This window comes from Metarhizium brunneum, chromosome 1 (genome assembly GCF_013426205.1).
Source record: "Metarhizium brunneum chromosome 1, complete sequence".
NCBI lineage: Eukaryota > Fungi > Ascomycota > Sordariomycetes > Hypocreales > Clavicipitaceae > Metarhizium > Metarhizium brunneum.
Window position 1 is genome coordinate 8,276,050 of NC_089422.1, and position 14,541 is coordinate 8,290,590.

Below are 14,541 nucleotides of genomic sequence, written 5' to 3' on the forward strand. Positions count from 1 at the left end.
ATTATTTACATAAAAGCAATCATTTGGCGACTACAAACCCCCAATATATTACTCCTCCCCATGTTTCACTGACAAAGAGCTTCTGTTCTGAAAGAGAATGTGTGAGAACCTTGAACGAATCTCTGCCTTGTTGCCTTATTACCAAGGTTGGACTAGCGCAGAGCTGCCTGGTACGTGCTTTTTTGTACCTTGAATTCGAAAAGCAACTGTAGAACGCTGGTCTCTCCCAAACCCCGTCGCCCTAACCATCGACAGATTCCAGATCCCAAGCTTCCTTTTGGCTGCTTGGACGCCAGCACATCATTGGCAGTCTGCGAGACAATTTTGCGACGACTAATTGCGCGGTATTCGATTTATCCTTCCGAATCTGCAGCCTTGTGCGCAGCACATGTACCTCACGGCAACGCGACATCACAATCACGCGTCGAGTGCAATCTAAACTGTCTTCGCGAGCTCCCGTAACAGCTGGCGAGGTTCTAGACACCAATCCGACTTGACAACCTGAAAGAAGCAAATTGAATTTCGCTTGGTTGTGATGCCCCGACCGCTGCGTCTGTGATTTTCAACATGACGGACAGCAAGCGCAAGGCAAATGGCCATTCGGCCACAGAGGCGGATGATCGCTCTGCCAAACGTCGCAAGTTAGCAGTAAGTCAATGTTTGCTATTTGGGTCAAAGCCATGTGAATGGTGTTGAAGCGATCTGATGAGTTCGCTAAAAGAATTTGACTATAGGAGTTCGATCTCTCCAAGGGCGAGTCCCGTGAATCAACTACAGCCTACGGCCTCGCCTTTCTTGAGCAAATACGCCGCACTGCTGACAAAAGGTAAGTGCAGTGTTTCTGATATGAAATGCTAATACTTGACAAGCAAATCTAACTGGACCCTCGCCTGACAGTGGACGGCTCGTTGCGATATATTTTGAGAACCTGCTTCCTCGGGAAGGAAATGCAGAATATTACAAGCGAACTCGGATGCCTATTTGTTTGACATCTATTGAAGAGAAACTCAATAAAGGAGGTTTCAAGAACCTTGCGGAACTAGAAAGTTATTTCAAACGAATGATTGCAAACGCGAAAGAGTTTTACCCTCGCTCATCAACCGTGTTCGAAGATGCTGAACGCGTTAGAAAAGCATTGAGTAATTACATGACCAAAACGAATCCAGCTTATCAAACGCGGAACTATCAGGCAGTGCCAACTCCGCTACCACCCGAAGATGGTGAAGAAGTAGAGGAAGAAGAGGAGGAGGGGGATGAAGATGCCGAAGGCGAAGAAGAGCCAGCCCAGGAGCAAGAAGACGAGGACGGCGAAGAAGAAGAAGAAGAGGAGGAGGCTGAGGAGGCTGAGGAGGAGGGGGAGGAGGGGGATGATGAAGAACCAGCTTCTAGGCGCAGATCCATCATCTTAAAACGGTCTAGGGGCCGACCTTCGCTGGACTTGGCATCACACACAAACAGTCCGCGTCGAGCCAGACCGGCTGGCCGTCCTGACCACGAGTATAAGAATGTACCATTCAAGGGGTTGAACTTCCAGCAGGCGCAGGAAAAGATTGTCGAGGAGCTACTACGTTACAAGGAGCCAGAGTACGCACATTCAAGACGGAACCCAATCATCACAGATAACTAATCAGGTGTTAGGTACGAGGGATATTTTGAACCATTCGTCAATTTGCCACCCCGCGCCTTGAGAGATTACTATCGAGTCATTTCCGACCCTTTGTCACTAAAAAAGCTTCAGAAAGAAGTCCTGGGCATCCAAGGCCGTGGAGACCCCACGGGCATAAGCGACTTCAAGAGTTGGAATGCTCTAGCAGAGAGAGCCAAGCTGTTGTGGAACAACGCATATTTCTACAATGAAGAGGGCAGCGAAATCTATGAACTGGCCCAAGAACTTGAAGTATGTAGCTTTGGCCCTACAATCCGTAGTTTTGGGACTAACCTCGACTCTAGAAAGCATTCAACGAGCAACTCAAGAAAGCCAAGGCAGTGGTTCAGGAACCTGCGCAGCCCAAGATCAAATTGAAGGTTGGACAATCCATCGATACCCCCAGTTCATCGAAGAAAATTACCATCCTTGTTGGTGGCCGAGGAAGCTCTGTTGACTCACCAACGCCACAGACAGCGCAGTCTATCGAACCCCCCGCTGGTGGCTCTCATGTCAATGGCACAGCACGACAGCCTGCGCTCGACGCAGCACGAAGCGCCTCGGCCTCAATGCCTTCGCCCAGCCCATCAACACATGTTGGTCTCAAGGCAGAGGAAAGTGCGCGAATGTCTCCCGCAGTGCTCGCTCAAACTCCTGCGGAAGCTCCTCCTGGGCCGCCAACACCTGCCGTGGAAGCGCCGCCGCCGGCGCCGCCGCCACCCGCTGGACCTCCGCAAATACAGTCCACGAATCCAATGGCAAATGGCTATGTAGAGCCAAAACGACTCCGTGCTCCAGGAAAGGGTACGCTCAGATCGCCCATCACCAATTCAAATCAATGTGCTAACAAACTCTACCAGGCATCAAAGACGCACTCATTTCTAGACTTCGAATCCAACTCCATCCCAGCATGCAACCCGGTGACCCCGTCCTCCTCGATGTCCTTCCTCTTCCCCATGAAATGCAACAATCCGGCACCGTCAACGTCCCCCCGATCATCAATCGCATCTTCATCGTGCCAATGCTCCCAGACCTCCTCCAAGACCGCCAGTATAGTCTCTGGGTTCTCATCGACAAACAGCCTCTCAAGCCATGCCATCAGCCTATCCCTAACCAGCTACCCCAGGAGCGCGCATTCGACGTCATGCTCCACCCAGGCGTTAATGTCATTGAGGCGCATCTCATCGCTGCCATTCCTCGGCATGAGCGCGTCCCAGGAGGGCCAGAGGTTGAACTAGAGGTGTTTACAGCTTATGTTAATGTGTTGCGAAATTAAGCCATTTCAGACGTGGATATGGACGTTGCTTTTTGGTAAATGCTACGGAGAGTTGATCTTGGGTCACATTGGAGTTGCTGGTGCAATGTTTTTTAGGAAGGGACCTGGCTTTGGGTCTTGCAGCTTGAGCGACGGTAAACAGCATTGCTGGTCTTTATGCGCAGTGTACGCATAAAATTGTAGTGTAAGGAATACAAATTTCTAATACTTCTGTGGCCTATGTATAGCAGTGCACGATGTATAGAGAAGCGTAGCTCCCTGCGTACTCATATGGAATGAACGGTCTATGGTATCACTTAAAAAAAGAATCCCCGTTTGCTAGCGCCAATCCCATGCTTGACTTTTGCCAGCCCCCGCTGCCGGTACTAATTTACAACATGGCCATTTGCCACTTTCAACCTGCAGCTGGCCGCTGTTTCAGCTGTATCAAATGCTTCAGGCCTGTTTGAATAGCCATGTAGTTCTTCTGCTTGGGATCATACCACCCCAGAACATACACGGCCATGACGGCGTTCTTACCTTGCAATTCCACCAGGCCATCTACACGGATGCACCCACGGCTCGGGGGCTGTTTCACAGGCTGCCAGTTTTTGGTGAACGTCATGGAAGCCGCGTGGAGAGCACCTTGGATACGAGGGTCGAGCTGGGTATTGTCGCTGCCGATAGAAGGTCCGAAAAGATCCCCGTTGGCCGTTGGGAAAGGGAAGTTTGCAGGCTTGTCGGTAGTGCTGGGGACCTTGACGGCGTGCTTGCCCCCCGAGCCTAGCGCTCCTTGCTCCTTCATGCGGTTAATAGCGACGGTTTGCCACGATGTGTCTTGGGGTGGTTCTGTGTTGAATCCCAGGGCTTTAGCTACATCTTGTGCTGTTTGTCTGCAGAGAGAGTTGACAAAAGTCCAAACAGTCAAGGCTACAGCTTTGGGGTATATAGCCATGTTGACGTGGCTCGCGGCGACGGAGTCGATTGGTCTGTCGCCCCAGAAGATGCCCTCGTCATCGATGATGATCCTTCACGCCTATCAGTTAGGAATTGCATTCATATATATGCGCTAGAGACAACTTACCCAGATACGTAGTGTTTCGGCGGAGGTGCTGGGGGGTATATGATATCGAGCCAAAGTTTCTTGAGTTTGATGTCTTTTCCTCCCAGTAGCCTTACATAGCCTGGATTCTTTTCCACACCACGACGGATGATTTCCGCAAGTCCGACTATTCATCGGGTTAGCCAGCGAGCGTGGCAAGTACACAGTTTCCACGTACACTTGATATCTTTTTGAACCTGCTGGTCCTTGTTCACAGCCAAGAACGCAAGCCACTCGGGATCGGAACCTTTATATGGGGGTTGCTTCACTTCCTTGGTTGTAAATGGGAAAGGGAGAAACAGTAAAGGGTCGTCTTCTTCACCCGCCATCTCCTCCATTTCTCGCTTTTCCTTGTCAGACAGGTTATCCCACTCGTGATCAGCCCAATCAAGAAGTGGATCAAAAACGACGGTCGCAAATATCTGGAAGCACACATATAATGTAATCGTAGTAAACACGACACGGCTATCAGGATACAAGTCAGCGTAAATCTCGACGTGGAAACAAAATCAGAGGCGGCCCTACCCCAGTCGCTTTCGAAATGCATGTGATTTCGGTGCCGGAGGAGGTCGAGGAAAGTACACCGGTAAATCATGTGGGACTTTGCTCCCCTTAAAGGGCCATAGTGAGAGTGGTCGAGTCGATTGCGGCACCCGGCGTACAATATTTGGTCTGACAATGAAGCTCGAAGCTGTTGAGGCGCGCCAAAAGGCGGCCGCCGCTCGGGGCAGCATGCCGCGATCGCTGCGACGCACAGAGAATAGGGTGTGTCTTGACGTAATGGGGACGGTGGGTAAGTATTCTCAGGAAGGGATCGCTAATAGGAATAAAGAAGAATAACACCGCTCGATGAAATGAAACTAACGCAGGAGACAAATGAGAAAGGCCAAGTGTGGGAAGCTGGTAACGTAGATATTCGCTGGTTCGGCCATCGGTGGTGGCATTGCATGGGTCCTTCAATGTTGCGTGGGTCCTGGCTGGGCTTGCACTGTTCAGTACCGGCGCCGCCTGGTAAGTCCGGAGTATCTGGCGCCGTGTTTCCGACACACGCATGGTGGCCGGTAGCTCGTACACACCTCCCTCGTCCGCATAGCGTGGAGCCCATCCACGTCAAGCTGGTGACGTCTCAAGCTCTCCGGCTCGTCAAACACCCAGCAGCTTCACGGATCAGAAAATATCCATCATGAAGCTTACGACCGGGCTCATTACCGCCTTTGCGGGGTACGTTGCTGCCGCACAGCAATCCGCCCAAGTGTTCATTGTGCCCGCCGGCGATGCGTCGTCGCCTCCCGCGATCACCCCCAGTCTCGCTCGGCTACTACTTTTGCAACGACTTGCCCCCAGTGGTCGGGGCTTGTCCCTTCACGATATCCCGAATGGCGTCGGCCCTGAACATGCAGTTTCTCTCATCAGCCGCTTCGGAAAAAACATTCCTCCTTTGTTCTCGGACGGACAAGCCACCGAACCCAGCCAATTAGTCTTGATGCTAGAGGGCATGGATGACAAGCAGATGAAGGACCTTCAAAAAGCACTCAGCATGAGTCCATCATTCACCATAGCAGACCCGCCTTCTGACAAGGCGCACCGAGATCTGATGGAGCTGGACTTCTACAGGGCAGGTGTTGCTGATGGAAGCAAGTGTTCTATTCAACAGTTGGTTAACCCTCTAGAAAACTGTTGGGCGGGCAAGCGTTCTGCTGCAGCCAAATTTAGTATCAAAAAGGTACGTATGAATGCATAGCTTTCGGAAAGCTGCCACTCCGAGGACTGCGAGTGCGAGATGCTAACGGTGCTTTAGAATCCAGAACTCCTCGACGAGGTGCCGAAACAAATCAAACAGCTCATCCGACTTGCGAAGTCCGGGGAACTTCAGACAACTATCGTCGCCCTTCCTTCAACCAAGAGCTCTAGCAATTGGCTAGACGAGCAGCAACAAGAGCTGCGCCGCCGTCAAGCCGAACAGGTCATTTCCTCTTTTGACAGGCCTGCAGCAAATGCTGAGCCGACCTCAACACCCAAGCCGGACCCCATCTTTGACTCAAGCGAGCGGATCAAAGCCTGCTATGAAACTAAGGAAGCGTGCATGGCCAGCACTCGCAACTGCTCCTCGCATGGTGAGTGTCAAGACAAGTATGCCAAAGTCGATGGGTCCAAGAATACCGCCGCATGCTTTTCTTGCCATTGCCAACGTACCCGGAGCACGTCTGGAAGTCTGACAACCTGGGCTGGTCCAACATGTGCAAAGAAGGACGTCAGTGTTGCATTCTGGCTATTTGCTGGTTTCACTCTCGCCTTGGTCGGTATTCTCTATTTAGCCATCAGCATTTTGTTCAACGTTGGCGAGGAGCAGCTTCCTGGTGTAATTGGTGCTGGCGTTTCGCGGTCCAAATAGACTGGATCATATTATCAATTGGGGTGGGATTTTCTACGTATACTTAAGAGCTTCTGTTCTACATCCATAGGGAAGGAAATGTAACATAGGGTGTATCGATACATGGTGTTGAATTCGCAATTACCGTCCAACAGATTATCTTTTGTTTGTTTACGGAGGGCCATAATAAGCTCGCATGAGCCGCAAATCAATGATGATTTGTGGCATTTACGTTGCCCGGCCTTTTAAGCTGACTGTCTGTATCGTTGACACTTGAAGCCCCCGTCTTCAGGCCATGAGGAGACCGCGTGCGGCGTTTTTGCTATTCTCCGCAATTATCCTCCAGGGCCAATCACATGCGCCAGGCTAGCTTATGAACCCAGGGACGGACTTTTCCGTAGACTGCCGGATCATCCTACCACCTCCAATTCTCCATCGCATTGCTTTTGTTCTCTTTCCAAGCGAAAAGCCCGCCGGGGTAAACTTAATATAGCCGAAAAGGCTGAAGAAAACCGCCTTACGTACCACATCAGTGGACTTGGACGGCGTTTGTCTGGTCATGTGATGCCACTGGCGAACATGGCGAACCAAGATGATGAGAGTAAGGCTGACGACAACAAGCTCCCAACGGCGAAATGGGGAGCGGCGTGCTCGGCGTGCGCAACGGCCAAAGCAAAATGCATCAGATCAAACCCAGGCCCAAGCGCAAAGTGTGACAGGTAAGTGGTTTTGATAGGGCTGGAAATTGCCCGACTGAATTAATTGACCTCAGTTCCGAATTGTCCGCCTCGTTTTTCATGTGTCTGGTGGGTATGTCGGCTGATAGCACATGTTTTTTTGATGCAGGTGTCAGCGGCTTTTGAAGGAATGTACGGGACAAGTTCATCGACCGCGCAAAAAACGTCAAGCAAAGCCATCGTGAGTAACTTATTGCCCTTGCAATGCAATGTTTATTTTTATTCAAGGCCGCATGTCCATTTCCCGGCCAACCTCGGCTCATCTTGGGGTTGTGTAAGTGTGATGACGACTTCACAATGCACTAACTACCGCACAACAGTCGAACCGCCCAGATTGAGGAGAGACTGAATGGCTTGGTCAACCTTCTCCAAGCTTCGGGTGAATTGAACAATAATCAATCTGCGCTAGGTGCTCTTAGTGATGTGGCTGCCAGAGAGCACTCCGCCATAACTCATGATACGCCGTCAACAAACTCTACGACATCATACATGCCACATTCAAGCTCCTGGAGGATCCCCGAGACATACAACTGTTATGCAATTCCAGCATGTATTTGCCGCCCCGAACCTGGCGATGCACCTCGTGATGCACCTCCCCCGCCAGATTCTGACGATGTGCTTTTGGAGCTCTACCGAACCCAGATGCTGCCTGTTTTCCCCTTTGTTGTCATTCCACCATCGGTTTCTGCATCTGAATTACGCTCTAACCGACCATTCCTAATGTCGGCAATCAGAATGGTCACATCATTTCGCAGTCTGAGGTCAATGAGAGCTCAGATGTACCGCCTGATGAGCCACATTGCCGATTATGTTCTCATCCGCTCAGCTAGGTCATTGGAGTTGCTGCAAGGCGTGATGATCATGATCTCTTGGCACCAGTATCACTGCCTAATGCATGGTCAGATGAACAATCTGATTGCCTTGGCAATGAGCCTTGTTGTTGACCTAGGTCTGAATTGGGCACCTGGATTACGAGAGCAGGCGAGATTGATGGTGGCGAGACCTGATGAGCCTCCTGGGCGAACAAATGAAGAAAGAAGAGCTCTTCTCGGAGTATGGTTTTTGACGTGCAAGTAAGTCTAATGCGCCGGCTACAGCTGTAAAGCCTATTCTAACATGACCCAGCATCTCAGTCAGCTTCAACAGAGTTGAATCTTTGAAATACACGGCGTACATTCAGGATTGTATGAACGTGCTTGAAAATTCGAGAGAATATGAATCCGACATCACTCTTCTTTACCTAGTCAGAGTGCAGCGGTTGACAGAACGCATTTTTGAACTCAATTCTAAGGATAAGGCTGTAGAAGATATTCCCGGGCTTCCGTCTGCACCCATGTCGGCTTACATTGCTGCCTTCCAAAATGAAATTGAGACAATGCGCAATACTCTGCCTCCAAATTTACAGAATGACGGTATGTTGTTCTCCAGTCTTTGCAGAAGTCGATGCAAAATGAATATACTAACAGCTTGCAGGCGCCTTTTTGTCATATCTCAACACGGCAATGCTTAGACTCTACGAGCCTCATGCAGTCGACTTGGCATTTGTCAATTCTCTCTCGCAGTCCCTCACAGCCGGACCCCTTGGTCGAGGCACTCCGCTCGATAAGCTTTATCAGTCTAGTGCAGCGCTCCGAAACTGGTTTGATAGCTGGCTTTCGGTGCCTGCTTCTTCTTACTTCAGGCATCCTACCACTATCATGTCGCAATTAGTATACGCTATCACGATGCTGGGGCGATGGGCGCAGCTGGCAACGCCCAGGACGGTATACGAAGGAGGCACGCCCATGCCTCTTGGGGAGGGCAGTTCAGCGTATAATGCAGATTCACAAATGGGTACTAATGGGCTATCCGAATCCAAATCATTCCAGGGGTACAATCAGGGCGACCAGAAACCACGGTGTGGCGAGTCTGTGGATCAAGATTTCATCGCAGCTCTTGCTGGTTTGCAATCCCAGCTCCAGTCGCAACCAGGATTGACGATTAATATTCCGGAAATACTTTCCGAATTGTGTTCGAAATGTGAGCAAGTCAACAATATCTTCCAACAAACCGCACCAGAGGAAGAGAAGATGGACAACAACGTGTGGACCTTTAGCGCTCTTAAAGTCCGCATCACGCGTGTCAAACTCGAACGCTGGGCAGAGCTTGTAGCTGCTGCAGCTGAAGGCCATGATCGGTTAAGCAAGGTTGCACATCCTCAAGAATGGCGAGGATCATACCCACAAACGTCGTCTGCCAACATGGGTCAGCCTCCCAACGGTATGGCCAATAACGGGTTCGCGCAGGATCAAACTCAGATTCAAAATTTCCTGGATAGCACTCCTTGGACTTCAGATCTTTTGGATGGAATCGACCCTACTGTTTGGTTTGACGGATATTTGGATTGGGGAACTTTAGTTATGAATTCTATGGGACAGGGGCCGGTAGGGCAACAGCCTCAGATGTGAAATACCATTACTGGAGATGACATGAGTGGCGTTTCGGAAATGGGATTGGACTGGTCATAGAATGTATAGGCGATCTGTATTTGGAAGGAATACTCCTATTTATAATGACATTTTTTCTGTTTGATCAACTTTGATGACTGCCTGTTGATATGCCTCAGTTTGCAGCCCAGTTTACATCCGCGGCAGGGACGCACTTGGTGGGGCAACTGACCTCCAAATCTACTCCAACGCGAAAGACTCTCCCCTTCAGTATCTCTTGGTAATGACCACCTAGTCTCCTTTCATCCTTGCTTCCAGCCATAAGTTTCATTGTACGTACACCAAGTATTGCGCCTAGTGCCTCTAACGTACTGCCCTCGTATAATGCCAATGTCGGCAGTCACCCAAGCCCAAGATGCCCCGCCATGGTGGTCATCATTCCCGGAGCCGAAAGCTCCTGTTCACGCCCTCGAGCCAGAAGACGTCGCGCAGCTCCTGGAGAGCCATGCCTCGGCCGGACCAAATAGCGCAAAGAGTTTTCTCCTCGTGGATGTTCGTCGAACGGACTGGGAGGGCGGCACAATCGCCACATCTCTGAACCTTCCCGCTCACACATTATATCAAACTCGGCCCGTGATTTATCAACTGTGTAAACAAGCCAATGTCAAAACCATCATCTTCTACTGCGGTGAGCTGCTTCACTTCATCACATGGTTTACGAAACCTCCAGTGAGACTGACTCCTCCCAAACAGGAAGCTCGAATGGCCGCGGTCCTAGATGTGCAGGCTGGATGCAGGATTATCTCAACGAAATGGGCGAAGCAAGCATGTCAGCCGCCATTCTCAAGGGCGGCATTAAAGGTTGGCAGAAGAAGTATAGCGGTAAGCTGATGGACTGGTACGATGAGAAGTTTTGGACTCAGCAGCAAAGTGCATAGGGGTTGTTCTTTTGTCATTTGTCTATGATTAAGAGCCAGAGAGAAAAACTTATTCCTGCGCAAAAACCTCCCAATTCCACGTCACCATTATCATCCGAGAACGCCAAACTTGTTTTTATAGTCAACTTGCATTTTTGCATCCAGTATTGAATCATCGATGATGATGCTGTCGGTCGTCGCCGCCGATTCTGTCTAGGGCCTCCATCATGACGACTGAGTTTCCTCGAATAACCTGATCATGAAGTCAGTTTTACATCCTATGAACAGAGAGTTGCTTATAACGTCAACCTACAACCATGCCAAGCTTGACTTTATCTCCACCCTCTTTCTCTTCCACCGCCTCGTCGAGGACAATGTTCAAGAACACCTTCGGTGTGATTAGCAGGATCCAATAGGGGCGTGCGACGTAGGGTTCAAGGGAATATTACATCGTATCCGCGCAAGACTCCAATGACCTTGCGACTACCGTTCAGCTGTACGAATAGTCTCTTCTCGAGATACTGGGAATATGTCAACTTGGATTCGATCTTGTGTGTAGACTCCCATGTCGGAGAGGCAACCGGTATTCGACCAAAGCATAAACGGCGACAGTCTTGCGGCAAAATCCACATACCTTTTTGAGCTCAGGTTGCGCGGGCGCCATCTTGAGCTATGAAATAATCTGGGCATAAGATGCTGTTGAAAGCTCTTTGATGCATCGCGATTGCCCACTACTAGAACAACAGGCATACAATGTGTCACGTGATGATAAGATAACTGTTGCCTGCGTCATGGGCTTTTGATCTTTGCGACAACGTGATTCGATTTCTGGACACAATAACCACCTAAAAATGATTGCATGATGAGTTCCTTCGCGGCCAAGCGCAAGGCTAGAGTGATCAAAGTCGATGACGAGGAGGGATCAGACGGCAGCTCGTCATCAGGCTTAGATGCCGCTGGCTCCAAAGAAGGTGAGGGACCCTCCCCCGTCGTGCGACTCTTTTTTTTTTTTGCTGATGATATCTCAAGGCTAACCATGTATGGACAGATGTACATAAGCCTTTATTTGGCTCAAAATCCGGGCGCAAACCGTTCAGACAGTCGGGGTTGCGAAAAACTTTTAATCCAGGAGAAGGAGACACCTCAGCCGCAACCGGAAGCACAGGCAACGAAGATGCAGAGGACGATGGGCCGGTCGTCGTACGACCAAATCGACCCGGCGCCGGAAAACAAAAGAAGAAGGGTCCTAAGACTAGACTGTCATTTGGCGGTGGTCCCGAAAGTGGCGAGTCTGAGGATTTAGCTACGCCAAAGCAAGTGCCGCTGGGACAGAGAGCGCTTGAAAACAGCGCTGTGAGACGCGGTATTGCTGTACGAACACTGCCAACAAGATCTACACAAGAGGAAGAAGAGGATCGGCCAAGATACAGCAAGGAATATTTAGATGAGCTACAGTCTTCGACGCCAAGCACACCGCAGGATATTTCCAACTTGCACATTAGCGATGCCGACGAGATGGAACTAGATCCATCCGAACTTGACGGAGCTTTGGTGGTCGAATACCCAGGAGCCTCGTCGCCGAAACAAGGCACGCAGATACTTTCAGAGGCTGAGATACGCGAAAGAAAGGAACGTCGCGCCAGACTGGCTCAAGAGCAAGGCTTCTTGTCGGTTGAAGACGACGACACGGATGCCTTTGGGCGCAAGAAGAAGGATGACGGCCGATTACTCGCAGACGATGAAGACCTGGGAGAAGGATTCGATGATTACGTCGAGGACGGCGGTCTCTCGCTAGGCAAGCGTGCCGAAAAGGAACGTAGGAAAAAAGAGAGGAAGCAAATGGCAGAATTGATCACAGCTGCTGAAGGTCACAGCTCAGACGATTCCTCAGACAGCGATGCCGAAAGGAGAATGGCGTATGAGGCATCACAAAGCAAGGCAGGACTCGATGGCTTGAAAAAGCCAAGAAAGAATCCAGCCGGAGATTTGCTTCAAATTCCTCCAAAGATTACACCACTGCCAAGCTTGTCAGAGTGCTTGACAAGGCTGCAAGCTACACTCAGGGAAATGGAAAATGATCTCAAGGTGAAAAATGCTCATTTGGATCAACTCAGGAAGGAGAGGGAGGATATCGTGAAGCGGGAAACAGAGGTACAGGCGCTGCTGGACGAAACCGGGAAAAAATATCAAGAAGCCATGGCTCAAGGGAAAATAGATGCCGATGCCGCCAGTGCTGCAGGGCCAAACATTGAGTTGGTTGGGGAACGAGGCTTGGACAGTCTTGGAACCACGCCTAGACGGCCGGATCAATCTGAACTGGATGCAGTGTCGTGACCATTATTTTCCTCATAATTAATAGACTATACCCCTGGTGCAAGCCGCCTCTAAAATCTATTTTTACAAGCTCTTCTTGCCCTCTCTCAGTCCGCTGAACTCCAACCCCTTGTCAATATCTCCAAACAAGACGCTCCACATGTCGCGAATCCAGTGTGTACGTCCATACCACGGGTCCTCCCCCGTAACCTTGGGAATCCTGTCAGCCGCCTTGACAAAGTAATTGCTGTTCAAATCAACCGCCAGTTTCCTCGGCATGTCTTTCCTGTGCTCCAACACGGGCATGGCCTTGGTAGCCTGTTTGTCTTCCATGCTCTTGATGACACGCACAAGCAGCTTGGCAATTGCCTCCGCCCCGGGTGTCCACGACTGCAACACATATCCCAAAACGTAGCCCATGTTGGGAAGAGACTCGAGCATGGTGCCTCGCCAGGTGTAACGCGAACCGGGGACGATTCGAACCCCATTAACGTTGGCAGCTATACCGCTCATGATTTGGAAATAAAGCCCCGTCGCGGTGATAATTATGTCAGCGTCGAGTTTGCGACCCGACTGCAGCAGTACGCCATCCGGCGTGACCTTGTCAATGACGTCTGTAACAAGCTCGACATTAGCCCGGTGCAAGGCTCGGAAGAAATCGCCATCCGGGCAGAGACACAGCCGCTGCTGGAGGGGCTCATATCGCGGCTTGAAGTGAATGTCCACGTCGCAGTCCTTGGGCAATGCGGCCTTTGTGTTGAGCCGCAGGGCGAACCTGGCAACACCGGGGAAATGCACCATGAACTGCGTGATGAACATCTCATAGGCGATGTCCTTCCACCAGCAGATCTTGTGCGCAAGACCCATGGGCAGAATGGCCCGCAGCAGCGTGTCCAACCACGACGTCCTCGGAATCGCGGCCGCGTAGCTGGGACTCCTCTGGACCATGGTCAGCTGCGCGACCTGATCAGCCAGTGCCGGCACAATAGTGTACGCTGTTGCGCCCGAGCCGATGAGCACGACACGCTTGTTGGAACAGTCCAAATCCTCCGGCCACCACTGCGGGTGCGCCACGGTGCCCGAGAAGCTCTCGATGCCCGGGATCGCGGCTGGCATGGCCTGGTCATAGGCATAGTACCCCGTGCACCCGATGACGAAGTTTGCCGCCAGGACCTTGGCCTCTCCGGCGTGCTCGACGGTCAGTCGCCAAAAGCTGTCCTCGTCGCGCCATTCCGCATCGACGACGCGGTGGTCGAACCGGATCTGGTCGTACGTGCCGTCTTGTCTGGCGGCGTCCTCGATGTATGCGACGATTTCTTTGGACGAAGCAATCTTGTGCGCGTGTGGCCAGGGGTGCCATCGAAATCCAAAGGTGGTCATGTACGAATCCGACCTGAAGCCGGGGAACTTGAAAAAACTCCATGTGCCGCCTATGACGGAGCGGCCCTCGAGAATGGCGAAGCGACGATGGGGCAGCTGTTGGCGGAGGACGTGGGCAGTGTTTATGCCAGAGAGGCCGGCTCCCAAGATGATGATGTCGTGGCGTTCTGCTATTTCTGGCATCTTTGCTGGCAGCGAGAACGCCGGGTGGGAGGGACATAAAAGTCAAAAGGAAACAGTGAAACGCAGGCAGTTATTCTGGGCGGTATAATAATTGAGGTTTTATGTTTAAAAGTTGAAACCCAACTACTCCGAATCGGGACATTTAACGTCCGTAGTACTAGATCCATGACTGTCCATGGGTCAAATTGCTGCCATTGTTTTGCACAAGTTGC

At 51.0% G+C, this 14,541-nt stretch overlaps 8 protein-coding genes across 8 annotated transcripts; 5 read left to right on the top strand and 3 right to left on the bottom strand.

The window, feature by feature from the left end:
• Positions 1–567: 567 nt before the first annotated feature.
• G6M90_00g025180 (uncharacterized protein) lies at positions 568–2,921 on the top strand (the record flags this gene model as incomplete). The annotated part of the gene is made up of 6 exons (XM_014692578.1): positions 568–648; positions 735–826; positions 898–1,584; positions 1,639–1,897; positions 1,951–2,449; positions 2,506–2,921. 6 exons carry the CDS (start codon positions 568–570, stop codon positions 2,919–2,921), a joined length of 2,034 nt encoding a protein of 677 aa, XP_014548064.1.
• Positions 2,922–3,315: 394 nt separating this feature from the next.
• G6M90_00g025190 (uncharacterized protein) lies at positions 3,316–4,736 on the bottom strand (the record flags this gene model as incomplete). The annotated part of the gene is made up of 4 exons (XM_014692577.2): positions 3,316–3,928; positions 3,985–4,129; positions 4,181–4,467; positions 4,528–4,736. The coding sequence occupies 4 exons, from the start codon at positions 4,734–4,736 to the stop codon at positions 3,316–3,318; spliced, it is 1,254 nt and encodes a 417-aa protein (XP_014548063.2).
• A 449-nt stretch (positions 4,737–5,185) lies between these two features.
• On the top strand, positions 5,186–6,394 carry G6M90_00g025200 (uncharacterized protein; the record flags this gene model as incomplete). The annotated part of the gene is made up of 2 exons (XM_014692576.1): positions 5,186–5,725; positions 5,801–6,394. 2 exons carry the CDS (start codon positions 5,186–5,188, stop codon positions 6,392–6,394), a joined length of 1,134 nt encoding a protein of 377 aa, XP_014548062.1.
• A 558-nt stretch (positions 6,395–6,952) lies between these two features.
• himD_1 (Transcription factor himD) lies at positions 6,953–9,557 on the top strand (the record flags this gene model as incomplete). The annotated part of the gene is made up of 4 exons (XM_014692575.1): positions 6,953–7,092; positions 7,431–8,183; positions 8,236–8,522; positions 8,584–9,557. The coding sequence occupies 4 exons, from the start codon at positions 6,953–6,955 to the stop codon at positions 9,555–9,557; spliced, it is 2,154 nt and encodes a 717-aa protein (XP_014548061.1).
• A 369-nt stretch (positions 9,558–9,926) lies between these two features.
• On the top strand, positions 9,927–10,474 carry G6M90_00g025220 (uncharacterized protein; the record flags this gene model as incomplete). The annotated part of the gene is made up of 2 exons (XM_014692574.1): positions 9,927–10,224; positions 10,290–10,474. The coding sequence occupies 2 exons, from the start codon at positions 9,927–9,929 to the stop codon at positions 10,472–10,474; spliced, it is 483 nt and encodes a 160-aa protein (XP_014548060.1).
• A 151-nt stretch (positions 10,475–10,625) lies between these two features.
• Positions 10,626–11,117, bottom strand: smg1 (Small nuclear ribonucleoprotein G; the record flags this gene model as incomplete). The annotated part of the gene is made up of 4 exons (XM_066129952.1): positions 10,626–10,706; positions 10,767–10,841; positions 10,903–10,974; positions 11,088–11,117. The coding sequence occupies 4 exons, from the start codon at positions 11,115–11,117 to the stop codon at positions 10,626–10,628; spliced, it is 258 nt and encodes an 85-aa protein (XP_065985596.1).
• Positions 11,118–11,315: 198 nt separating this feature from the next.
• On the top strand, positions 11,316–12,787 carry G6M90_00g025240 (uncharacterized protein; the record flags this gene model as incomplete). Its single annotated transcript, XM_014692573.1, has 2 exons — positions 11,316–11,424; positions 11,502–12,787. The coding sequence occupies 2 exons, from the start codon at positions 11,316–11,318 to the stop codon at positions 12,785–12,787; spliced, it is 1,395 nt and encodes a 464-aa protein (XP_014548059.1).
• A 63-nt stretch (positions 12,788–12,850) lies between these two features.
• Positions 12,851–14,329, bottom strand: ethA_0 (FAD-containing monooxygenase EthA; the record flags this gene model as incomplete). The annotated part of the gene is made up of 1 exon (XM_014692572.1): positions 12,851–14,329. One exon carries the CDS (start codon positions 14,327–14,329, stop codon positions 12,851–12,853), a length of 1,479 nt encoding a protein of 492 aa, XP_014548058.1.
• Positions 14,330–14,541: the final 212 nt, after the last annotated feature.